This window comes from Lathamus discolor, chromosome 2, assembly GCF_037157495.1.
Source record: "Lathamus discolor isolate bLatDis1 chromosome 2, bLatDis1.hap1, whole genome shotgun sequence".
Classification (NCBI taxonomy): domain Eukaryota; kingdom Metazoa; phylum Chordata; class Aves; order Psittaciformes; family Psittacidae; genus Lathamus; species Lathamus discolor.
This window is the reverse complement of record NC_088885.1, coordinates 105,932,506-105,958,662: the sequence shown is the minus strand read 5'-3', so window position 1 is coordinate 105,958,662 and position 26,157 is coordinate 105,932,506. Positions and strand designations below refer to the sequence as shown.

General features: G+C 40.8%; 2 protein-coding genes across 7 annotated transcripts in view; one reads left to right on the top strand and one right to left on the bottom strand.

The window, feature by feature from the left end:
• Positions 1 to 1,738, bottom strand: part of MPPE1 (metallophosphoesterase 1) — a 47,264-nt gene extending 45,526 nt beyond the window's left edge. For all 5 annotated transcript variants that reach the window (XR_010610134.1, XR_010610133.1, XM_065667977.1 and 2 more), the window contains exon 1: positions 1,649 to 1,738. The gene's annotated coding sequence lies outside the window, so the exon portion shown is untranslated. The remainder of the gene's footprint in view (positions 1 to 1,648) is intronic.
• IMPA2 (inositol monophosphatase 2) lies at positions 1,646 to 24,778 on the top strand. Of its 2 annotated transcripts, XM_065667979.1 has the most exons (8): positions 1,646 to 2,002; positions 8,822 to 8,955; positions 14,206 to 14,310; positions 15,656 to 15,701; positions 18,020 to 18,128; positions 21,573 to 21,681; positions 21,838 to 21,989; positions 22,860 to 24,778. In XM_065667979.1, exons 1-8 carry the CDS (start codon positions 1,895 to 1,897, stop codon positions 22,973 to 22,975), a joined length of 879 nt encoding a protein of 292 aa, XP_065524051.1. In that variant the 5' UTR covers positions 1,646 to 1,894; the 3' UTR covers positions 22,976 to 24,778. The 2 variants fall into 2 exon arrangements, with proteins under 2 accessions (XP_065524051.1, XP_065524052.1); XM_065667980.1 differs by lacking the exon at positions 21,838 to 21,989.
• Positions 24,779 to 26,157: the final 1,379 nt, after the last annotated feature.

Genomic DNA, 26,157 nt, shown 5'->3' with positions numbered 1-26,157 from the left:
TTACATTGCGTGTTTCTAGGGTTGTTGCGCTTAATGAAACTAATCTTACATGAGGACAGAGGAGACGTGGGTGGAAGAAACAAGTTGCTTAGAAACAAAACAGCAGAAGTACCAACAAACATTTGGCGAGGATTTCTTCAAATAAAAATTCACCATTTAATATCTTAAACAAACTTTTAAACTTTGGGCATTAGTTAATTCACCTTTCAGGGTTTGTTACTGGTGTTTTCTGACTTGAAATGGAGACTAGAAAATGTTTTGCTAAGTAAACTGCCAGCCTTGCTATCTTTGTGGCATCCAGTGCCACAGTGCAGCTTAGGAATTTAATGCATTAGGTGGATCCTTGCACTACACACTATGAAGTTTTGTCACTTATTTTAGAAGGAAAAGGTTCAAGCCTTTTATTTTCAACAAAGTGTCTACTATTTTTGTGAACTACATATGGCAGCAGCGTTACGTCCCTCTCATCCCAAAATCGGCTGTGTCCTAGAACATAAACAATAAAAGAAAATATATCTAGACTTAGGGTCTGTTAAGTTAGATGGGATACCCAAGCCAATTAAACTTAGCCTAGTCCCTAGGAAACAGTTAATTTTGTGTTCACATCAGAGATAGCAAGTAGTGGTGTTTCGTGATTTTCTTAACGGTAACCACTAAAGCATCTCTATCCTAGCTCAGAAAGGTCACTGCAAATGAAACCCTCAACCCCACAGCCGGCGCTGAAAGACAATAATAAATTTCAATACTCAAGTGTTACTACCATCGTTTCCAAAAATGCTACGCTGACTGACTCCGCCCCTGGACTCTCTTTTGCTCCAATCAATGCCAAGGGTGCACCAGAACAAGTCGGTTGGAAAAGCCTCACTTTGGCAGATACACGGTGTGTTCCAAGTACTACGGGCTGGTTACTCTGTGGCATAAGCACATAAGCATGTGCTCACATAAGCGTGTACTCAGCGTAGGCCACCTTTTTCCTACAAGGAGGATGTAGAATCGCTCAGCTGCTCCCCACGAGTCCCCCGCCCTGCTGGCCCAAACACATGGTAATTTAGTTAGCCCATACAGTTTCTGGGACAATCGGTTCTTAATTCTCTCCTTCTCATCCTTGACAAATCCAAAATGACATACAAAGCCAACCGGAAAGCCTAAGGGACAATGTATTTGTTACCATACCCATTCCCAAGCGCTAAGAAGATGCTGAAATTAAAGCACTGAGCTCCCTTTCCACTCCCGAAGCCACATTCCTGAAATGGCCGATGCTAGCCGCCAGCTTTCCCCCAAAGCCCCGGTAACGCTGACGGCCGGCCCCCCGTTCCCGCGATCGCCCTTCGCTCCCGGCCGTGGCTGCCGGCAGACCGCTCCCACAGCGGGGCCCCAGAGAGAACGGCGGCTCGGTATCTCGGAAGAAACAGCAACACCACCTCAGCTCCGGGCTGCGGCTGCGGCTGCGGCCGCGGCCCGGCCGGTGCTCACCGCCGCGGCGCCACGTCAGGCGGGGCGGCCGGGCCACGGCCACGGCGATGGCGGCGGCGATGGCGGCGGCGAGGGGTGGGCCGGGCCCGCCGCATCCTGCCCCTCGCGGCGCTGCTTGGGCGCTTCTCTCCGTGGCAGCCCCCCCCCCCCCGTCCTTCTCCGCCCCGGAGCTCACCTACACTCAGCGCCCAACCGCGGCCCCCCTTCCCCACTGACCGTGGCGCCCGCCGGGCCGCCTCCCCCCGCCCCACCGTCGGAGGGGCGGTGCCGGGCTGCGGAGTGACAGCCGCGGCGCATCGGGCGGGCGGCCGGTGGTGTGCGCGCAGGACGCCCTCCTCCGCCGTGCTCCTCGGCGGGGAGCCAAGCCCCCCGCGCCCCTGGCCCTGCTCCGGGCAGCGCAGCCACCGCCGCCGCCGCCGCTATGAAGCCGTGCGAGGAGGAAGAGGATGAAGGGGGGGCGGCCGGCGGCGGGGACCCCTGGAAGGAGTGCGTTGAGGTGGCGGTGCAGCTGGCGCTCCGCGCCGGGCAGGTAAGAACGGCGCAGCCGCCCGCCCTGCTCCGCTCCTGGCCGCTGCCCGGCAGCGAGACGGGTCGGACTGCCCCGCGGCTGGAGCATCCTTCTCCCGGGCGGTGGTACCGGGTGCGCTTCTAAACCTCGGGGGAAGGGGGAAGAGCTGGGCGGTTTGAGAAGGGCCGTGTGGGCACTTGGCTGGTGTCGCAGAATTGAGGAGGAGGAGGGCGACTGGGCTCGGCACCCATTAAACCAGGCCGTCGCCGGAGCCCTCGGCCGCTGCCCTCTGCAGCGGGAGGGATGATGGCAGCGGGGCCGCTTCCCGGGGGGGGGGCTGCATCCCTGGGGATCCCTTTCCTCGCAGGCTGCGTCCCTCGGGGCTGCATTGGTCGGGGTCGCTTCCCTCGGGACCTGCATCCCTCCGGGTCACTTCCTGGGGGCTGCATCCCTCACGGTCCCTTTCCTCGGAGCTGCATCCCTCGGGGTCACTTCCCTGGGGGCTGCATCCTTCGGGGTCATTTCCCTTGGCAGCTGCATCCCTCGGAGCAACTTCCTTTGGGGACTGCATGCAGCATAAGAAGGAGGAGACGTTTGGGTGAAAATAGATTTATTTTGTGACTGGGAGTATTTTCAGAGAGTATTTTCATTTAACTAAAAAAAAAAAAGGGTGGAAAGAGTAAGGTGCTTTAGTAACTTCTTCAAATATACACCAAGTATTTATTCTGCTACCATAATGCTTTGGAGCACGCTCTGGTGCTAAGGTTGAATTTATGTACACCTAGAGGTTTATGCTGTAGTGCTTCTGTCCAGAATATTGTCTATATACACATTACAGTAGTAGCATTTGTTTATAGGCAGCTTGTGCAGGGGAAAACAGACATGTCAGGGAGGTTTTCTCTTCTTGTTATATATACCAGTGTCTTCGCAGTGCCTGAAATTCACTTACTAGGGACAAATTAGCGTGAAGATCTGTGGCAGCTTATTTAAGATCCACGTTTCAACACAGCAGGTGGTTAGTCATCTTAGGAGACATCCTGGCCCCACTGTGTGCAGCAGTAAAACTTCCACCAACTCTAACAGAGCCAAGAAGTGGGATCAGCAGATTGTTCAGATGAGAAATTGGGTAAAATACAAACCTCAGCAACATCTATTTATCTTGTGCTTCCATTCTGCTCTGTTTTGAAACATGATTTGAACCTGTACACTATGATTTAAGGAGCCCCCATTTCCATCTTGAGTCCAGGACCTGTAACTTCTCTTTAATATATGGTATTAAATGTACTTTTTCCCTAGTAGAAGGTACACACAAAGATGAACAGAATGCCAGAGGAGAGGAGACTTGTTTTAATAATTAAACAGGTAATCCAAATTGGGATGACAGGTCATGCTCTCCCAGACTCTCCAAACAGGAGCTTCTCCAGCACGGTCATCTGCCAACCATTTCACAAGAGAGACTCATGACTTGCTCAAGGCTCCACACCTTATTTCTCAAAATACCAATTTGTGAAGACAGCTGTAGCTGCCTCCAGCCATTTTAATCACCCAGAAGATCACAGCTGGGCACTTTTCCTGAAAGAAGTAAACATTCCTGAAGATTAATCCTTGTATCTTTTAGTTTGCAGTTTGCCATCACTACCTTGCAACTGGCAGGAAACGGCCAATTCCTTGGCAGGCCAAATTTAAACCGATCACGAATGTTGTTTAAGTAGGGGTTTGGAACTGGGTAGGGGTTTTATTAACTGTTGTGTCAAGGAATCTTTTTAATTATAAAACCCATCAGAGATCCTTATGGAAGAAAAGATGCAGATGGGGCTCTATCTTTAAGTGTCAATCCACTTCCAGCTATTCCCCAAAGAAGCTAGAGGTAAGGACACAAAATGCAGTGTAACATGGGTTTGATAGGACGGGGGTTTTATTGAAAATTGGCTGATAAAATGGAGTTTTATTTTTGTCAGCAAAAATAGTCAATTACACTGATCAAATTAATCTTTTTCTTTTGCCTTTCTTCCATCCATCAGACCTCTTCACCTTCATGTCCATCCCCAGCAATCGGCTTGCACTCTGTGTCTCCCCAGATCATAGAACGTTTGGGGTTGGAAAGACCACATAGTTCCAACTCCCTGCCAGAGGCAGGGACACCTTCCACTAGACCAGGCTGCTCAAAGCTGCATGCAGCCTGGCCTGAACGCTGCCAGGGATGGGGCAGCCACAGCTTCTCTGGGCACCATGTGCCAGGGCCTCACCACCTTCACGGTAATGAACTTCTTCCTAATACCTAATCTAAATCTACCGTCTTTCAGTTTAAACCCATTACTTCTTGTCCAATCCCTACATACCCTTTTAAAAATTCCCTCTCCAGATTTTTTATAGGCCCCTTTTAGTACTGGAAGCTGCTCTAAGGTCTCATCAGAGCCTTTTCCAGGCTGAACAAGCCCAACTCTCTCAGTCTCTTTCACAGCAGAAGTGCTCCAGCCTGCTGATCATCTTCATGGCCCTCTCTGGAGCTCCTGTCTCCATCCCTGCTTGAAATTTTGCAACTTCAGTCTGTCTTCTAAGGCCCTCAGTTTCTCAGAAGTGGGGCAGGTTAGGAGGCCTTGGAATCGTTAGAAAGTGTGTACAAGAGCCATGGCACAGAGGCCAACCTGAAGAAGGGCGTTCAAGTCAAGATTTGGATTTCTAGGAAAAGTTAACCAATAATACAGTTTTCTGGTCTCTCCAGAATGATACTTATATTAACTTATCATCACATTTCATTAGTAGGAGTAAAATATATCTTCTTTTCAACAGATCGGCATCTGGAATAGTTTCTTCTAAATTTAAAAGGCTAATACAGAAATAATTGCTTGAATATGCGTCAAAAGTGATGTTGCTGGAGTAACCTCTATTCCCAGGCTCAAGTCACTGCCTCTCTTGCCCATCCTATTACTTAGTTCCGTTATTTTTAGGAAATATCACAGGCTCTCTTTTAATATATATGGCTGTTTCATAATGAGAATGGCCATGGTTTTGTAATCTCTGTAATTGACCTGCATTAAAATTATGTCCAATTCGCCCTATAAGGCCACATATAACTGTACTTTTTTTAACCTTTTCTCTGCTTTTCCCGTGAGTGAATTGTTTGCTATGTTCCTGAGAGTATGACTGCTGGCTTAATACAACTTTTTGCTAAAGAAAAGCAGGCACAAGTAGTCTCTGCATCTTTGATGCTATTGAGAGCACTGAGTAATGTTTGCACAGTTCTTTACAATTACAGTTGGAGAAACTTCACCAAAATGAGCAGATATGCATCCAGGTGAAAACAAGGGTTAGAAACTGAGGCTAGAACCTAACATGTTGAAGTCCACACAAATTACTTTCTCACTTTTTTTCTCTCTCACTTTTTTTTTCCCCCCAGAAGATAATTTTATGAGGCACAAGAGACCTAACAGAATACCACTAAAATAAAAGGCAAACTTTCCACTGAGATTCTAAAAAACCATGATCTTTCCCACGTTTGCTTCCAGATGATATTGTTAGGCTATTTTCCCTGGCATATGGACAGATTTTTTTAGCAAACCAGATTGGTATTTCCTAAATTATTTGCAGGTAATTATGCTTTTAATCTAGATGTTTGATTTTATCAGTAAGCAAATATTTCAGGACAATATTGCAAGCAAGTAAACCCATCTTGGAGCTCCTACAAGTGCATGGTGAGTGCAAGCAGTAACGTGAGATGAAATCTAACACGAGCACCACACTGTAGCCTGCTCTCCTGGCAGGTATTGGAGGAGCAGGCCCTCTGTCCTCTGCATTCTCCTTTATATGGCTTGATTTCACAAAGGCATTCGGAAAGGAAGAGTCCAGTACCGTGACTGCACTGAGCCCCTGTGGCTCCATTTTCTCTGATCTATGGCAAATGAAGAAGGGAGCAGGGACAACCTGGGTTTTGATCTGTGATGTGGTCTTCATGCATGTACTGGTGTAAAAGCCTCTCACTTTGTATAACCCCCACAAATGCTCCCAGGCAGAGTATTAGGATAAGATCTAGCCAATTCTTTATTAGAGGAGGGGCAACATGGGCTAAAAGTGGTAAATGACTCTGCTCTAAATAACCACCTCCCAAAAATCAACTGCTTAGAAACTGTAAAATGGCCATAATCTAGGGATAACCTATAATGAAGTGATAAAGCCTAATAAAATACATTTACATCCAAAATAACAGCATCTTGGTTGCCAGTTTCATTGCGCAATAGACTGTCTTCATTTCAACAACCTGTGGTTCCTTTGCCATTCCACTTACCTACTGCCTGTTACCTAGAGAGAATTTCATGAACCTCCCTGCCCAGCTGGGAAGACCAGGCAATCCTAAGGCTTCTGCAAGGATGAGATACTGGCACAGGTTGACAGAGAAGCTGTGGCTGCCCCATCCCTGGCAGTGTTCAAGGCCAGGTTGGACAGGGCTTTGAGCAACCTGGTCTAGTGGAAGGTGTCCTTGCCCATGGCAGAGGGGTTGGAACTGGATGAGCTTTAAGGTCCCTTCCAACCCAAACTGTTCTATGATTCTAGAGTTCTATGGTTCTATGAGTGATGCTTACAAAGCACTCTGAGGCACCAGTCTCTAACACCCTTATAGGGAGATAAATTTTAGGAATTATTCAACATAAGCTGAATTATGGACTGTTCTGAGCTATTTGATAAATCTGTAAAGAATAAAAGTTGATTCATTAGTGATGGACGAAACTTGATCTTTGTGGGGGACCCTGGCTTGGATCACATGCCTATACAAGCTGCTTATTAGTCCCCTTTGTCGGATCACTTCATATCAGAATCAAACCCCTGGCTACTTCCACTGTCAAAGTGACTGGAGGCTCAGGATGGCATGTGCAGGTCACCAGAGAAACAGATGGGGTTAAACTTAAAAATAGTCATGAACAATTGAAGAAAGGATCAGAAATGAAAAATATTAAATTGGGTGCCGAGAGGTGCAAAGGATTGGTTCGGAAAGGATAGATCAAATGCCAGAGCGCATGATGAAAACCGACTGATTGCAGAGCACATTCATAGGAGAGACCTTTTACCTCTGCTCTTCTTTTTGCAGCAAAGCTCAGGTGTGATCTCACTCCCTTGCTGAACAGTGGCTGCAATAATCTCCTCAATCTGCTATGTGTTAAAACTGGGTAGAAGTCAAGAAAATGGTACTGCTGAGAAGAAATTCACATCATCTCTATCAAAAGGATAGATTCCTTCCTCATCTATTTCACAATGCAAAGTTCTAAGCCCAGTGCTAGGCAGGGTATTGGCTTACATATGGCAATATAAAAGTAAAGAACAATCAAAAGGTATCAGCGTGGTGGGGTATTTTTAGAAAACACAACTGAAATGGTTGGAGTGTTTGGGATTTTACCTTGAACCAAAGAGGACCAAAGGTGTTCCTAGAGCTGTGCTTTTATGCTTCTATGGTAAAAATGTCAAGAAAACTATGTAGAGCTTTCAGGGGACTAGAAAGAGTAAGTGTGTTTAGTATTTTTATACACAATAATGAACTTTAGCAAGACCTCAAACTGGAAAGTATTAAGCTGCCCTCACAAGCTCAGTATATAGTCATAACTAATGTTTTACAGCTCACGAAGCAGAAATGTAAGTCCAGCAACCTTCCTTACTAAGGCAGTGGTCAGAAATACCCATTACTTGTCAGAACAATCAGCACATCCCTCAAATGTAGAACTTTGTACTACAAAACCAAGAGCTGATACTGAAATCTGGGAGTAGCTGTTTCCCTTCCCCATGCATAATACAGCAGAACTCTTTGGTCATCAAATATTTCTCAATGGTTTTAAACTAATCAATAGAAATTTAGTTAAGTAATTGAAATATGTGAGTTTTAGAAAGAAGTTAGAATGTTTTTTTTGCTGGTGCTGGTTTTAGTTAATGTAATTCTGTACAAATAAGTGGTGCTTAATTTTTGCTTTGTTTTGGTTTTCCTTGTTTCAAATAGTTTATAATTTTCACTGGTTTAAAAAACAATGTGAGCTTCTTTTGCATCTTGCCTCTTATTTTTCTTTTTTAATGAAAGAGTGGAAAAATACAGAAAGAAAATGGGAAATTTGGGGAAAAGCTTTTATTAACTGCTTTCCCATATGTGCATTTGCACTTGATGTGGCTTAGTTCTGTGTTTATAACAGTAAAACCCTTGAAAACTAGATAAAGACTTTTCCAGAAGAGAATCCAAGGTTAGGTCACTGGTTCCATATCAAGGGAAAAGTCTACATGTTCATTTTTGTTAAGTATATAGCAATTCTTTGGGTGGGAACTAGTGGGTCAGCACTTGGAAGTTCCCAAAAAAAACCATATAGACAAGAAAAAATAAACTTTATGTGTCTTTGTTGGCAATAAAAGAAACCATTGGGGTTTGCGTTATTGCATGGATTTTTAAAAGTAAGAGAGCAGTGAGGCATTGGCCCTGCAAATTAGAAAGAAAGAAAAAGGAAAAAAAAAAAAAAAGGAAAATGAAAAATGAAAAATTCCTGGGCCTTGAGACTCTTTTTTGTCTTATGTGTATTTTTTGTAATTTCCTAAATCACAATGACTGCCGTCATCCTTTATTCTATCAGTTGCATCCCATTCACCAATCCTTTTCTGAACTGTCAAGAGAGGTTCTTGCAAAGTGAGTCAAAATGCCATGTTCCCAAAGGCTACCCATTAGCTCAGAAGGATTTTTAGTCAGAAGAATCAGAACAGGCTCTGGTAGAATCAGTACAGCTGTTATTCAGGATTAGCTGTGTTATTTCAGCAAATACATAATTTTAGTGTATACAGGATGAACGGCCAACAAATCTGATTTGTGAACTTTTGTTTCAGATCATTAGGAAAGCTCTAAAAGAGGAAAAACAAGTGTCCACAAAGACATCTGCAGCAGATCTTGTGACAGAAACTGATCATTTTGTGGAAAATCTAATTATTTCTGTTCTGAAAGAGAAGTTTCCATCCCACAGGTAAGTGCCTATAGAAAGAATAAATTACCTTTTTCCTTTAAGAGCTCTGTATCTGACTGTCATTTAAAGGGAATTTCAGAAGTCAATATATGTCTCTTACATATGAACCTGTTGCTGTTGGACACTTTCATAGGACTCCTTTTTTCAAAAAGTACCACTTCCGTGAACTTAGTACTTTATATTTTCTCATAGTCACATTTCTTAACCTATGTATTTAATAATAATATTTCCCCTGTAAGGATATCATGCATGAAGGTTCTATACGGATCTCCATCATTTTCAGGATACTGATCTAGTGTATAAAAATTATACTAGGGATATCTATTAAAATATAGCTGAAATTGATGTTAGCAAAGGTCCCATTCTGCAAACCTTTCCTTCACTTTCTTTTGCCATCATACATAAGCATTTGCCAGATCAGGAAAAGTATCGTATTTAATCATGTTTATCTTGTGTTGCATCAAATCAGTGAGAAGCAAGGTTGTTTATCATCATCATTTGATGCATATACATAAACAGGTTATAAATTAATATATGGGATGTCAACCCAAGGTTTAAAAAATAGATTAGATTGTTAATTCCTCTTGAATTATTATGGTAAATGTGAAAATAAGAACTAGTGCATGCACAGATTAAAGAGATGTTTTATATTAGTTGGCAGGGTTTGGTTTGATGCGAAGACTTTGCAATCAGTTTCCACATTTGCCTTCAGTCCACAAGGATAAAATTCATCTTCCTGCAGAGCCTGTGTATCACTCAAATACTGTATGACTTCCTTCTGACTGTGTGTATCTCTGATGGAGATGAGCCTTGTACTCAAATGCTGTGCAGAAATCAACAAAGATGAAAATCTGGAGGCTCAGCTACTAATCTGATTGTCAGTGATGCTGCTAGAAAACAAACAAACAAAACCCAAAGCAACACTGTAAGAAGGAGCAAAAAGAACATTATTTACTAAAAATGGCTTTCTAAATACGTGTTGTATGTGACCACTTGCTGAAACAGTACTGTACAGCGTAACATGTGGTTCTTGGCCATGATTCTCAGGAGAGTGCCAGGCTTTACAAGCCTATTATTTGTGTAATATTCCTTCTACTGTTGCTGGCTGTGCTCTTTTCTCATCTCCACTCTTATGTTGTTGGGATTTTGGTTTTTTTTTCTCCTTGAACAGTTTGGCAGAGAGCATAAAACGTATACATTTCACATGAAACAAGAATCATCAGGAGGTCTTGAGTTACTCAGAATGCGAACAAAAGTTGTAAGGTCAACATAAACTTAGGAGCTGAAAAATCCTTGACTTTATTAACTCTGTACAGTTAACTTCTGACTTTATAAGCACATTAAGGAACTGTCAGTTCCTCAAGACAATAAGTTTTTGCTGATATTGGTTGTTGGTTTTGGTTGGAGTTTGTTCAGATTGTGAATGCATTTAGATTAAAAGATAGATTAAAACTATTTAACTGGACTAGATTAAAATACTAGCAATGAGGAGTCCACAATAACAATCAAGGTTTAAATTAAAGTGCCATGAAGATATTAAAAGATCATTTAAACTGTGCTGAGTTTTTCTTCTAATCTGGCTGCTGACTGCATCACTGAAGATTTCTGTTATTTCATTTTCTCTTAAATCATCTTGATTCTTATGTTCTCTGAATCAAAAAGTGTAGTTAGGAGTTAGAAAAATTAAAAGGGATCTCACTAGGGTCTGTGCCATTTGCACTGTGTCAGTGGTGACTCTTGAGTTACTGGCAATGTACTCAGAAGAAAGAAATGCTAGGAAAACCTGTTAAAAAGAGAATTCTGTCCTGTGTCTCTTTCTTCCCCCTCCTTGGTTAAGTGGTATGTATCATCCTCATTTACACTTCACCCAGGTTTTCATCTTTGCCCCCTCTTTGGTACTGTGATGTGCTCTAAGTGAGTCTTTTCAAAAGAATATTTTTTCTGATAGATCTTCTGAGCTGTGGATAGGCACAGCCAGAATATCAGGGGCGACTAGTTGAAAAAGGCTATCATGCCATTTACTTGTGTTATTGGTACACAAGTTGTCATCTTTGGTCTTAATTGTGGTCCTAACCATGTAGAAATTAAAACAAGGACACTGTCATTACAGAGGGTGACATCCAACTCTAGCTTCCCAGCTTTCTGCCCTCAGACCCCCATAAGGGCACAGGTGAGGGATAGCCCTGGTTTGAACCTCCTGCACTAGACCGCATATCACTCCCACTGCAGTTCATGCTCTGCTACAGTTTCCCTGCTGTTACAGCAATGAATTTTAGAGTGTCACCGTGGTATGAACTGATGTAAGCTAAGGCTTGGCTAAAATTACTGGACTCATTTTCAGTGGGAGAAAACTATAATCCAGTTTTGAAGAGAAGACAACAGAGCTGGCAGGCTGGCATATTAAATTAACTACTGTAATGATATAGCTACCCCTCTCACTTCTCCAGCTGTTCCTAAGTTTGGTCTCTTGTGCGTCAAATGTTTTGCTCAGTTTGCATGTTCATACAGGACAGAGAGCTATAGAGCTGCACGTCTAATGGTCTAATGTTGATCATCTAATGTAACGGACTCTCACAGTTCCCAGTATTATATAATAGCAAGATTCTTATTTTAAACCACTAGCTCAAATTTCGTAAAATGTGCACCTAATTTGTCCTAAATCCATTTTGGAAAAATTCTTCTTGGATATTGAGACTTTATCAATGCATGGCACTGTTGTGCCTTGGCTTCACATTAGAATTTCTGTACACAAGGACTGCAGCATCACATCCTGTTGCAAGGAAAAGATGAGGGACAGACTTAAGATAATTAAGGACAAAACACCTTACACAGAAATGCTCTTGGTTTTGAAGAGGTTCCCATTTCACCTTTCTTTGACTGGCAAGACAATGGCTACAGTTCAGGCTCTTGTTGAGGGAGCTGGCAGAGGGTTGAAGCAGAGACTTATAGGGAAGCTGGACAATCTGAGATGGGATGTAAGATGCTCTATCTGCAAGAAGATGAGCTTCCTCTGCAGCCAGCAGCACAAAGTATACAGTTGTATTTAGGTGGTAATTACAAGACTCGTAAAAGCAAAAGTCAAATGATACAGCACCAACAAGACAAAATAATGGAATATTTAGAGCAAGGAGTCTGCAAAGTGTTATGCTTAACTGAGAACTCCAAACATTTGTTCAAATCTCTCTTGTTTCTCAGTTGCACACTAACACTTAGTCCTTCAGCTGGTATCTTTAATGCCAATTAAAATAGTAACAAACACTTCCTACTTCCCTTATCATATCAACTGGAGACCCACAATGCCATGAAAACAGTCCATTTCTACTGAGGAAAAGGCAGAGTAGCATTTGGAAAATTCAAGAAGTCTCCTCTTGTGATGTCTGCAGAACATTTTAAGCTTGTGATTGCAGGAGTATGTGGCTTCAGGTAGCGCATGTTGAGGACAGAAAAGAAAATAGCTGCTATCCTAGTCCTAGGGAAGAAACTGTTCCTGCAAAAGACATTTTCTCTTTATTTTACCCAACTCTTAGTCCAGTTTGTGTCTTTGAGCTTTTTTTGTCTTCAAGCATTTGCAGGAACTCAGAATGCCACTTCCAGTTGTTCGAATGCGAAATCAAAAGCAAGTTTTAGCACTATCAGTCTCATTCTACACCTTCTGTACATACAGGACTTCTGTGAGACTAGCACCTGCACACCACTGACAGAAGGAGACCCTGAGCAGTTTATGGGAGAGCTGGGATAATTAAGGTCAGCAGGAAATGTGCTAGAACTGGATGTTCATTTCCCAGGGAAAAAGAAGGGGGAAAAAAAAAAAAGCATATTCCTGCTGAAAGAAACTGGGACATAACAACAGAATAGACGATTAACTCAGACTTCACTGTGTGCTTTTGCATCCAAACAACAAACAAAAAAATTGATTTGTTGCTTTTCTCTGGGTCATGGGAAAAAAGAAAGATCAGCTTTGGGAACCTTTTAATTTCCTGAGTCAGACTTCTGTAAAAAATGCAAGTAGGAGTAAGAGTGTGGATTTTCTAAGAGTGCATTATTTCCCGCTGACTGAATTTAACTGCAGAGGAGAAGCAACTACAGTTTGCAGTTTATATTACTTACTGCAAGAGACAGGCTTAACCCATAAAATTACATTCTGCATAAAGAAAACTTTTAGACTTCAGGGATGTCAGTTCAGATCCATTTCGGCATTCATTTTTATGACTTTCTTAATGGTATATTGGGAAAGTGAACACTGAGCTCTTTTGTACCATGTAAAATAGTATGCTATACATTTCTTTCAAAATATCTGTGAAAGTTCCTCATTCATAGAATCATAGAATCATAGAATAGTTAAGGTTGGAAAGGACCTCAAGATCATCTAGTTCCAACCCCCTGCCATGGGGAGGGACACCTCACACTAAACCATGTCACCCAATGCTTCGTCCAACCTGGCCTTGAACACTGCCAGGGATGGAGCATTTGCAGCCTCCCTGGGCAACCCATTCCAGTGCCTCACCATCCGAACGGTAAAGAATTTCCTCCTTATATCCAATCTAAACTTCCCCTGTTTAAGTTTGAACTTGTTACCCCTTGTCCTGTCACTACAGTCCCTAATGAAGAGTCTCTCCAGCATCCTTATAGGCCCCCTTCACATTCTGGAAGGCTGCTATGAGATCTCCACTCAGCCTTCTCTTCTCCAGGCTGAACAGCCCCAACTTCCTCAGCCTGTCTTCATACAGGAGGTGCTCCAGTCCCCTGATCATCCTCGTGGCCCTCCTCTGGACTTGTTTCAACAGTTCCATGTCCTTTTTATGTTGAGGACACCAGAACTGCACGCATTACTCCAAGTGAGGTCTCACGAGAGCAGAGCACAGGGGCAGGATCACTTCCTTGGACCTGCTGGTCACGCTCCTTTTGATGCAGCCCAGGATACGGTTGGCTTTCTGGGCTGCGAGCACACACTGCCGGCTCATGTTCATTTTCTCATCGACCAGCACCCCAAGTCCTTCTCTGCAGGGCTGCTCTGAATCTCTTCTCTGCCCAGTCTGTAGCTGTGCCTGGGATTGTTCTGACCCAGGTGTTTATTCCCAAATTAAAAAAGCAATATGTCTTTATACATATATATACATTTGTACAAAAATTTTATATATATATACACATAAATTAAGTATCTTCAAAACTACAAAGATGGAGTTTGACTTTTTAAGTCACATATCTAAGCCAGTTTTCTGGGACACTTGTTTTACTTTACACCAAATGCAGGTTTATTGCAGAAGAATCCACTGCTGCTGGTTCAAAATGTGTCCTCACTGACAGTCCAACCTGGATTATTGACCCTGTTGATGGAACGTGCAACTTTGTGCACAGGTAAGCAGACAGTAAACTGGGAAATACATAAAAAAGCAAAATGCAGCTTCTCACAAATTCTCCCTTCCACTTAAAGTTCTTTCCCTGTGGTAGGTTTGTTCCTTTGACTCATAAGTAGGAGTCATCCCTTTATCTTTTTGTACCTCTGCATAGTGAGTGTGTCTGAGGGAGTGTGTGTTTGTGCTGGAGAGAGCTCTATACTGTTATCTAAAGGTAAGCTGAAGTTTCTTCTGATTGCTTAATGACCCAAAGCTCTTGACTCACAGCTCATTTATATATAACCACACATTAACGTGCAGAGACTTGAGCTGACCTGGAGGAACAAGGCTGTGCTATGATGACACTTGGCCTAACGCCTTGTGAGGTTGTTACCCGTTCCTTTTAGTAATGGTGTTTTCTCCTTTTCAAATACAACTGCTTAGTTTTTCCTAGGAAGTACAGCTATTGCGTATATGTAGAGCAGAACTGAAAACTAAGATGTACATAGATACTGGTTTTACATTTCTGTAATACCTCTCTGCAAAAAGAAGTCTAGGGATCGTTACTGCAAAAATGCAGACATTTAATTCATCATTTGACTACTCTTAATACTTCTGCTTAAAAACCTTAAATATGTTCTGCCTTATAGTTACTGACTTAACATAAATGCAGTTATTAAAAAAAAAGAAAAAAGTCATTTCCTTGACTTTTGGTTGAGTTACAGAGAATTCAAGGAGAGGTGGGAGGGTGTTATGTGCTGGTGTTTCACGCAATCAAGTGAAGTTTTCTCCTTCCAGCAAATATGTTCTGGACCTTGCAACCCTTTTTAAAATGTGTTTTTAAGAAATTAATTTATGTCATTATTTAAAAGGCAACAATTATACTTTAGTCAAAATGACCAAATTACATCCATGATCATCACTTTGACAAAGGAAAGGCTAGAGGAACTGGTTTCTCCTTATGTATAGGTATATCCATGCTCCTTAGTTGCTGTCTCAGACACTTGAATGTGAACAAAATGTGCTCTTAGAAGTGATACCTTATTATAACAACATTAATGATTTTATACTGGATAATTCAATTAGATTAAAGCAAAAAGTTTGCTAAAATATACGACACCTTTAGTATAAAAATCCTGGTATCCTCGTGTGTGTATCTCTTGGTTTCTCCAGTACTGAACTATATTTTTAAAGGAACTGACAAATTTAAAGAGGCTGGCAAAGGAGAAATTAGTACAGTGTCAAGAGCATTTTGAGACAAGTAAAATCACAAAGCTCTAGATGGGGTTTTGTTGCCTAAGGCAGTTCCATAAGGAGTAAGTACAGAGATTTTTCATCAACAATACTTTGTTTCTTATATTTCACAGATTTCCAACAGTGGCAGTGAGCATTGGATTTGCTGTTAACAAAGAGGTATGAAGTATGTTCTTTAAGATGGGTACCTGTGAGCTGGCTAGAAGTCTCAAAACCATGTGGAAACTTTAAATAGAATATTTTTTTTTTAAATGTCAGCCACTTCTCAAGTTTTTTCACACTTTTTAAATGCATTCGGTCATACTCAACTAGTCTAAAATAATAGTCCTGCAAAACTTATGCAAACTGGCAGTTACATGACAATTCTTACAAATTACTATAAATATTATATAGGATTCGGGGGGAGGGAGGGAGTACCAGTATGAGCAAGGTTTTGTCTTGCTCCATGAGTTAAATATAGTGCTGCCTATTCATAATTTAGATAAATCTTCCAGTCTTCTTATGTTGTTATTATTGCTTCATTCCTGTTAGCAGTATCTGTGAAAGCTAACACTGCTAAGGGGGAATTCAGAACTGATTTCAATGAAGAATGCGAAAGTATGGGCCTAGTTCATTTAATCTGCCTTTGTGGTTTTCTTAACATATAAAATAACTATTTCTCACATGAGGGCTTGATTACAAGGGGGGTGGGGAAGTAGGTGCCATTTGCGTTTCCTAGCTATACTCATTCATGCTACTGCCTATTCTCCAGATGTTGCTGGTTTACAGTTTTATATATATGGAAGAAATAGCTATTCAAATTGCCAAGGAATGTACCTCTTTCAGCCTAATTTTACGCTCTTAAATATATGTATAACTGGTAGTGAAGCCAGCAAGAATTCTGTACAAGTACAGCATAGTTTTAATATGTGCTAGCTCTTACTGATTTAAACAGAATAATGTTGTGTACTTCTCTAGTTAGCCTTTTCTAACATGGAAAATGCTTTTCAAACACTTCCATGCTTTTCTGGAGTTTATTCATTCCCAAAGGTCCTTTTGAATACTATGTATTATTACCAGACAGCTTTCTCTAATATTTATGTTTTCTAGAACACCATCATGATTTTGATGCTGCATATTTTGGGTTATGTAAACTAAACAAAGCTGAAACAAAAATAAAGAATGATGTTAAATATCCCTCAGTAAACAAATGGGAAAAGCAGGGGAAAAGCAGAGAAAAAGTAGTAAGCTTAAAAGGAGCCAAAGTATACACAGGGGAACTGGCCCAGATATAAGACTTGAACGGTACTAAAGAAATTCCTGCAGATGTCTTTATGGAGTCTATTAATAGTGTGTTCCTCAAAAAAATCCCAACTTGGTTTAGGTGGGGCCTAAGGGTAGAGAAGGAGGACAGTCTACTCCCTTCAAATTGTCTCCGAATGAACACAAATGATCATTCACACTGAATGGAGGAGAGCAATAGGAAAAGATTGGGGGTCTAGACCATCTGAGATATTTTCCTGACCTTGTTGTCAGCTTCTGTGACCTTGGGCAAGTACTTAATTTTTGTACATCTATTCACCCCTAAATAAAATATCGTTGGTAGTACTTACATAGGCATGACATTAGGAGCTGATCACTGAAGTTCATGAAGTGCTTTAAAAACTTTTGGTGAAATCTGTTAAAGTAATGGAAATATTAAATATCTTTGGTTTAAATCAAGGGTCCTGTTCTGACCCTCTTCTCATTGATAAACACATACTCCCACAAAAATTCCAGTGTTGCTCATTTTAAAGCTTTCAGTGGGTGTCACAATATTTGGTATTTCTCTTCAAGCTCCTTCTCTTGGAGTTGTGTGACTTCATGAGATTCCCACTTTTATGTGCAAACAAAAGGATTTTGAAGAGAAATGTTTGAACAAGTGACCAGAGTCTACTACTTTGGTTGAAAAGGTGGGCAAATTAAATGCATCATGAAAAGTGAAATGCATACAAAAGTATCAACTGCTAAAAACAGTGTGCCATGACTTCTGAGTTCGGATGCCTGACTGATCTTATCTACGTATTTGGGGCTGCAAATCTTCAGGGTCCAGCTGAAGTCAATGGGATTACTCCTAGGTGTAACTGCTCACCAGTGAAAGTGAAGTATTCAGAATCTGGCCTTAGAGGACTTACATGCTTTCATTAAAAAAATACAATTGAATTTGAAATCGACTTAGCATGTAGTCCATTTTAATGTGAACACAAAGAAGCTGCAAGTAAGAGTTTAGAAGATCACTACTGGATTTCATTAACTTCTCTTTATAAGCTCAATTTTACATTACCTGTATCTCAATATCACAGTAATAGTAAAATGATTCCAGTTTATTAGCATCAATATACTCTCTGATTACATGTACCAATTAAAATATTGCTGATCTTTCTGCCATTAGTAGTTGTTTATATTTATGATGAGTAATTTGAGTTGCATTCATTTCTTTCCTTTTCAAAATCTTAAAGCTTGAATTTGGTGTAATTTACCACTGCACTGAAGAACGATTATACACTGGTAGAAGAGGTCAAGGGGCATTTTGTAATGACAAAAGGCTTCATGTATCAAAAGAGACAGGTTGGTCTAGATTTTGTTAGAACTCTAAAAGGAATATGTTAATTTTGTTTCAGAGTTGTTGCAAATCATCATTAGGATAATGAACATCATTATCCTAATGAGAAGTATTTCACCTGCATGATAATTTTGTTGTTCTGTGTTTGTTTCTTTCTGAAAAATTACAACTTTCTTAAATTTCTTTTTAAACTGTACACCTGAATATGAACGATTTAAATAATCCTTAAATTATTTTGCTTCATAACCATTGTTTAAAATAAAGGAGAATTAGCCGATTCACCAGTTTCATTCCAGCTGTACACTGGCATAACTTTTTATGAGCAAAATGCAATGGGAATGGTGAATCGGAGTACCATGGCAGCCATTATTCACTTATTTTCCAGTATGTCATAAAGTGTGTTTTGTCTGCAGGCATACATGCTAACAGTAAATTCAAGGATGCATGCTTCATTAGGGATTCTTTAACATCTTGCTTTTGTGTATGTGGTGTTTCAACATACAAATAGCTAGCAACACTTAGTCAATACACTAATGGATTTTTTTTATTGTTAAACCAAGGCATATGTCTGTCTTTTTACCTAATGATAATAGATAGCAATAACCAGAGAAATTTTCTTTTAATAAATCAAAATGCAGTGGAGAACATAACATTCAGTTATAGACAGAAGCAGACATGTGCCAAAAATGTACATCATCGTACCCAGGAGACGGTAAAAATTTCACCCTAAAAAGTGAACTTTAGTGAACTTGAAACATGGTCAATTCAAGAAATTTAACATACAGATTTGTTGCAGTCCCCCAACATTAAAACTTCCCAAAAATTTGAGAAGTTTGGCTATTCACCTAAATTAATAGTGAGCTGGAATCTCCCTTTTTAGAGAGATGGAGCAAACTGTAAAGTCCGAGGCCCCTAAGACTTTAACCCTTGATTGTACATCACATTTTTGCCAGTGCTCAAATATCTCATATTCCACAAAAGCCCATGTGGGCTCCCAGTTGGGCTGGCAGAGCCTCTCTTGAAATGGCTGGACTTGCTTTTGCAGTCAGGGGGTTGTGGTTTCCGGTTGAGCAAGGAACAATTTTGGCACATGCCGCTTTTGTCCTTCTTTCTCTGGACACCCAGTGTACATGGGTGTCTAGAACATAGAAAGGGGAGTGGTTCCAGATGCTTAGAAATTTTCCTTTGTTTTGGGAGACACCATTTGGTGGTGGGCAATTTCACCAGTGAAGATGGATCTTTATTAGTCTCACTTCTGTTGATGTTTTAAGCATATAAAGTGACAGTTGCTCTTTTCCTGTAAGGACTGTGGCTTCAGGGAAATAAACCAACCCTGAAACAGACAGTGTGTTTCCCTGTACCTACCACTGGAACTCAAGTAGCCTTCACCAATGCATGATGTGTTGGAGGTATAGGCTGTCATGTAACTTCATGTCTTTCGATTTCAGGAAATGTGACTGTTGTATACCATTGTTCTATGCTATACATTGATTGTTGAGATTTAATCATTTGAAATCGCAGCCCAGGCAAACACTGTTAATTGTCAATGCCAGATTGACCAGAGGTCTGGTGTGGGAGTCCAAGTAGTCAGGACACACTTAAATGAAGGTTCCATCTTCCCTTTGATTTTGAATGATACTTTCTTCATCTTAGGTTCAAGTCAGGCCTTATATGTGCTAATATTGTATTTTCTTTTTTTTAATCTCCTGTGGTCAGCAGAATTGGTCTTTTCCTCATAATTCTATCTGTATCACTGTTAAATATCTTCTACCAAGCCTCCTTATTTTTCTGGTCTCTGTCAGAGGAAGGAGTCAGTAAATTTTCTCTTGTACCTTGAATTCCTGAAACCCCATCAAGTCTTGTGATCAGACAGCTCCTTTAAATAAGCAGAGACCTCTCTTTTCCTTGCCTTAGTCTTTTCATCCAACTTCTGCCTGTAGCCTTGATGAAAATTGAAGAGATCCATTTAGGCATTAGAAATATATTTAATAACTCAAAAGAGCTGTCTTAGTCATAACCTAGCTATGACTGGTGTGGCATGAATGCTTGATGCATTTCAGCAATGAGGTGTGCATTAAATGTTCTGTAATTATAAATTGGGTTTGTTATGCAAAAAGATCTAAGGCAGATTGCTTTCACCATCCAGCTTTTTCAGTGGTGGGTAAACAACAAATACCTTGCAGTGTTCCTGGATGGGTGTTTCTATGTTTCAGTGCAGTAATTTAAAAGGTGGTTGTTAAATCTATGTTCCTGCAGCCAAGTTTTGCGATACCTGTAACTTTTAATCTAATTACGTACCTCTTACTCACCAACCATTTACTGCATTGCTTGAATCCATACTGTTCCTCTGAAATACTAAATTCATTAGTAGCCTGTTTCATTAAACAATGTCTCACTCCAGTCTGATTTGCTTTTGAAAACCTCCTTGCTACTTCTGCAAAGAATTTTCAGTTTTAGAGCAGTTAGCTGTAATAACCAGGTAGACATTCCTTATCTGAATGAATTCCTAGCCTTTAACCCAGGGTAGAAGGGGGACACCTGACCCTTGCACACATCCTAGTTAGTGAATAGTCAACCGCTACATTTTTGAGGTTTGTATATCTTTAACTCTTCTGAGTTTAGCTGCACAGCAGAAGCAGGAACACTTGGCATTTGATCAACCATCTCCACCTACTTTGGCATACGCTTGTTGTAGACTGACAATACTCAGATATCACATGAGGACTACTTTAACATCTTGCTAGTGCCTGTGAGTCTCTCCTTTGACTCTACACAAGGCTGATATCCTCATCTGCTGTAGGTCATAATCACCCTTGCTGAATACAATACAAATAATCATTCATATATTAATAATTAAGATACTGCTTTAATTTGTGATAAGAAAGGGTTTTTTTCAGTCATAAGGTGCCTTCAGTCTTTGAAATGTCAGAATGAAAGTGAGCTGTTACTGGGTGACTGCTGATTTAGGTAGAAACTTTTCTTTCCTCTTACTGTATTCCCAAATGTTTATAATTTGTTAACAAATTACATTAAAGTTCCATATTCAAGAACCATCCTATTTTCAAATATGATTAGATTAGCATCACTAACAGCTATTAGATCACTGGATTATCTTTAGTTGAATGTTAATGTTAGTGAATTTGCCCAAAGCTGACCAGTCAGTGTATGGAAAGAGAAGGAACGTGAAAATATAATCTTGGTCTTAATCTTCCTGTTCTGTTTTGGGTTTTTAAAGTGTGTTTGGATTAGACTATTAGCTATAAGAAATCTAGCCTTGCTTTAAGTCTTATGCAAAGTTATCACTTATCCTATGAAAAAGTTTGGTGTGAAAAAAGAGAGTTGAAAATTATTTTTCTGTGAAAAGTCCAGTAGTGTTTAACTTAAAAAGAAATTTATAGAATCAACCTAGAAGCTGTTGAATTAATGGAAACAATTACCTACCATTGCAGATATCTCGAAGGCCTTAATTTTAACAGAAATTGGTCCAAAACGTGACCCTGCAACTTTGAAATTGTTCCTTGGTAACATTGAGAGATTGCTCATGGCCCAAGCACATGGGTAAGATATTTTATAGTATATGTCTTACATTTGTGTCCACAAGTCATTAAAAAAAACCCCAACCAGTATGTTGCACATTTTGCAATCTCAACACATAGGTTGAAATCGAAGGCATTTTCTGCTTCATGTTACCATGTCCCCTCTTGTGGGGTTTAGGGTTCGTGTCATTGGGAGCTCGACCCTGGCTCTGTGCCATTTGGCATCCGGCGCTGCAGATGCCTATTACCAGTTTGGGTTACACTGCTGGGACTTGGCAGCGGCGACTGTCATTATTAGAGAGGCGGGTGGCACTGTGATAGACACTTCAGGTAAGTAAAATATCCTTGTTTTCATTGAGGTTGGGGGGGACCGAGTGGCTATTTCAGGGCAACCTGTGTTACCTCAGTACAGCCTTCTGTGACTCTATCTCACCTCTAACAATATTCTGTAGAAATGTCTGTACTCTCCACTAGACTCTGATGATTCACAACACACTGATGTAATTCCAGCCTGGGGTTTCATCACATCAAAGGACTTCTGAGTCAAACTGTATTTCCAGTACTTTGAGTAATATCTTTAAAGCATCAGATTTACAGTAAAGAACTAGGAGATTGGTAGATATGCTCAGATTCCAAACAGATTTTGGCTGAGACAGCCTCCCAAGAAAGGAGAACTCTCAGGTACATGTCTGAATATATATGTCTAGGAACTATGTAGAGAGAGTAAAGGGCAGCACAGTCTCTGGATTATTATTTTATTTATTGATATGGTACACATCTCAGAGTAACAGTTTACTGCTAACCAATATGTGGATACTTTGGAAAGATATGTGAATTACAAAAGGTATGCTGATTGAACTGATTTCTGTTCTGTCCCTTCCTGTTGCTAGGAGAAGGGAATACTGCATTTATTGTTGGAGTCTGAAGGAATCTAGACATTCACTGCTTCTGTTGCATACTTTGGCACTGTACCTAGAATTTTCTTAAATACCTTTTTGCAGGAGATTTCCAGATAGCAGTTGCTGAATTAGGTTGTGCTTCCCACCCTGAGAGGAGCTACATATTTTTCATTTTGCAGCGATTATTTTCATCATGTTTCAGCATTTCTGAACCTATCTAATTAGAGCATGGTTTATATTTAAGAATATATTGCCTTTATACATTACGTAAGAGAGTTCTCATTAATCCTCTTGTCCTCAGGGGGACCTCTGGATCTTATGTCCTGCCGAGTGGTTGCTGCGGGAACCAGAGAGATGGCTATGTTCATAGCTCAGGAAATACAAACTATTCACTACAGACGGGATGATGAAAATTAAACACAATACAGAGTCTGCCCTCCTGAACTACGTAACTTTTGCAAGATGGGTGGCTTAAAGAGTATGTGATTTCAGCAGGATGCTTTCTGTGGAGATTTTCTGTGTCAAATATTTTTTATAAATTTATTACAATGTGGGAAGGCATAGGGAGATTTTTAAACCTCTAAGAACTACGTTTCCTTTTTAATATGTATCTCTTTCAGCAGTATCTTTTTTATAAGATAGCATATTTTACTTGTAGTAAACTAGTCTCAGAATTAAGTCATAATTTCATATCTGTGGGGCTGATATTTAGTCTTTTGTAACATGCAGCTAAAAATTGAACTTTATTTTTACAGATGCAGATCTCAGGTAAATGAGCTTTAGGACTGTAGTAAGGACAAGTAGTTAAGATGTGTGCCTATAATACCCTTGTTCTATGATACTTAAGAATGCAATAAAAATGACATTATTTTTTCCTCAGTATGTCATAGCTATATATCCGTATAAATATATGTACAAGCATGTATGTCTGTGTGTATGTATGTACGGACATACACACATACGCATGTATACACACATCCCCCTGTGTGTGTGTGCGTATATACATATATGGGTATCCTGGATGTTTACAGCAATTTAGAGAATGCATAGAAGAAAGCTAATATTGGAAGTTATTTTCAGGTAAAGAGTATAGGTTACTTATGTGATTTTGGTGGGGGTTATGCAAACGGCAAATAACGTGGTTGATCATGGAAAATTATAATGATTTTACAAACTGTCCAGCTAGTTCTTGTTTCCCTTTATCCCTCTGCATGGGGATAAATCATACAGTCCTACAAGCCTCTGTAAGATATTCAAACCTACAAACACTACCATAGAGTAATTGTAGTTAAAACCAAGAATATTGAATTCTACCGAAGTATTCACAGTATTAACTATGACACACAGTAGGAGGCCAGCAGAGGAGAGCACAGTGTCAAGGAGCTGTTGATTTTAGAGAAACAGAACAGCAGGATTTGGCCCCCCACAGGCAAATTACTAAAAATATGCACAGAAGATACACAGAGTTGTAATCACACTTTTTGATCAGAGAAACCTGTAAACTCAGCTACATACATAGTTGTCCTCTAGCCTTGTATGTAGCATTGGTTTTCATTCCACCAAAGTGATCATTCTATTTAGATTGTTTTTTAAATCATCAGCACAGGGAGACTAGAAGTGTGTCCAGCAAAGCAGCTGAGATCAAATCCCTTCTATTTTTTCTTTAAAAATTGAATTAAAATATCTTTTTTACAAAAGTGCATAGTAAGTAATGAGCCAAAAAGCAAGTTGGTTCAAAATTCTTAACTTTCTTTATACACTGCATGTGTAAACTTTGTAAACATGTTTAGGTATATGCTTAGAACATACAAACTAAGCAGTATTTTCTAAAAATAATCTTAATGTGTTTCTTGCATTGAAAAATGTTTTTCACTGAATATAACATAAAATTGTGTGATTTCTTGATGCTTTGTTTCACAAGAAATACAAAGTACTGACTGTGTGAAGAATGTCTAAATCCAGCTAAGCATTTAAGAACTGATGCTTCTTACCAGAAAACCAGTGCTGTCCGTCACAGTGATCAACTTTTGTCACTGCTCCCTTTTACCGCACCACTTCCCCCATCTCTTTGTATCCCCCTATTCTGAAATAGAGATTGTAAGCCCTCTTGGGCAGGGACCGTAGTACTTTGGCTCTGGGTTTGCACAGTGCGAATAGGATGTGATTCTGGTCCACAACTAGGCACTAAGGTGCTATAATAATACAAATAATAAATACTAATAGGCTCACTTGTCTCTTATTCACCCTTCCCCCTCACTTTCTAAGCCCAGTGGAGATCCCCGTGACAGATACAGAGCTTGGTGGTACTGCTCTGATCCCAGGGTGCTTAGCCTTGGCAGCCGTGGGAGCAGCCGGGGCTTTACTTGGACTTCTGCCATGACTGTAAGCCCCATAAGGAAGCTTATGCTGGTTGGGAATCAAGTGTAGTAGAAGCTCAGCCCCACTTCATTTGCTCTCCCTCTTAACCCTGTTCCCCTCATTGCTCTGGGACCGGGGCTTTTGCGAGAAGCTACTGTGCATGGCTCCAGCGAGGTTTCCCAGCAGCTAAGCCTGCTCATACAAAGAAAGTCTCTGACCCAGTTAGGGGTGGTGTGCACTGGCATCCCAGAGCTTGTCAAAGCAGGGAAATCTATGCATCGACTTCAGTGGCACACACCAGCAACTTGCGAAGCCGGGAGCCAAGCATGGTGGGAAGGGATAGGTGCAGAAATCCATTCACAAGTTCTCATTTGTGTCCAGAATGCAGCCTGGGTTTTTATTTGGGCTGTAGTTCAAGCATGTTAAAGTGGCAGTGTGTGTGTGTGAAGCAGCAGTGCTGTCTCCCCCACCTCCTCTGCGTCCCGTGTGCCAGTACAAACATTTCTGAACTCTTCCAGGCGACCAGATGAGTGAAGTGATCTGCCTGTAAAGTACCCCAGTAAACAAAAAGGGGATTATCTTACAGACAGATCGTTTTCTCAACCCAATTCAGCCCCTGGCCACCACGAGCAGCTGACTTCAGGCACCAAAGTGGCAGGTTAGGATGGCTCTGTTCACAGATGGTGCCACATTACGCCAGGTCCAAGTTTTCTAAGTGCAGCATTAAAACTATTTGACTACATACACTGACTGAAATAAACTGTACCAGAGTTTGTCCTCCCTGCGTTTTTGCTTGCTAGCCAGATGAAATTCCGCTCAGCATGTGTGTCCAGCAGCATTCTGTGTGAGTGCAAGCATTCATAACACAGTTAGTGCAGCACATCAGCCAGAAACGTGAATCCCCCCAAATGCTTAAACATATGGCTTCTTTTCCCTACCAGCTGTTGTAAAATGCTGTAAATGTTTTCCACTACATACATGGTGGAGTACATAAGTGCATCTGCAATTAGGCATCCAAGACAGATGAAGATTTTCTGCATGAACACTGATACAAAGGCGCCTGTGCTCTGAAAAGCAAGTGCTTCCTCTGTAAGCAAACGGTGCTCAGCTTCCCAGAGCTATCCCAGTTCGTTTCTACATCCCTCACTGGCTCACTGGTGGAGAATATTTTATACCTCCAGGCTTGCTGGCCTGATCCCAAATAGTGCTTTCTGGTAGAACAAAGAGCGGAAATAGTTGTA

Coding starts and splice junctions, on each gene's coding strand:
- IMPA2 (XM_065667979.1), top strand. CDS start 1,895: ATGAAGCCGTGCGAGGAGGAAGAGGATGAAGGGGGGGCGGCCGGCGGC. Junction 2,003..8,821: donor TGGCGCTCCGCGCCGGGCAG/GTAAGAACGGCG, acceptor CTTTTGTTTCAG/ATCATTAGGAAAGCTCTAAA. Junction 15,702..18,019: donor GATTTGCTGTTAACAAAGAG/GTATGAAGTATG, acceptor AAAATCTTAAAG/CTTGAATTTGGTGTAATTTA.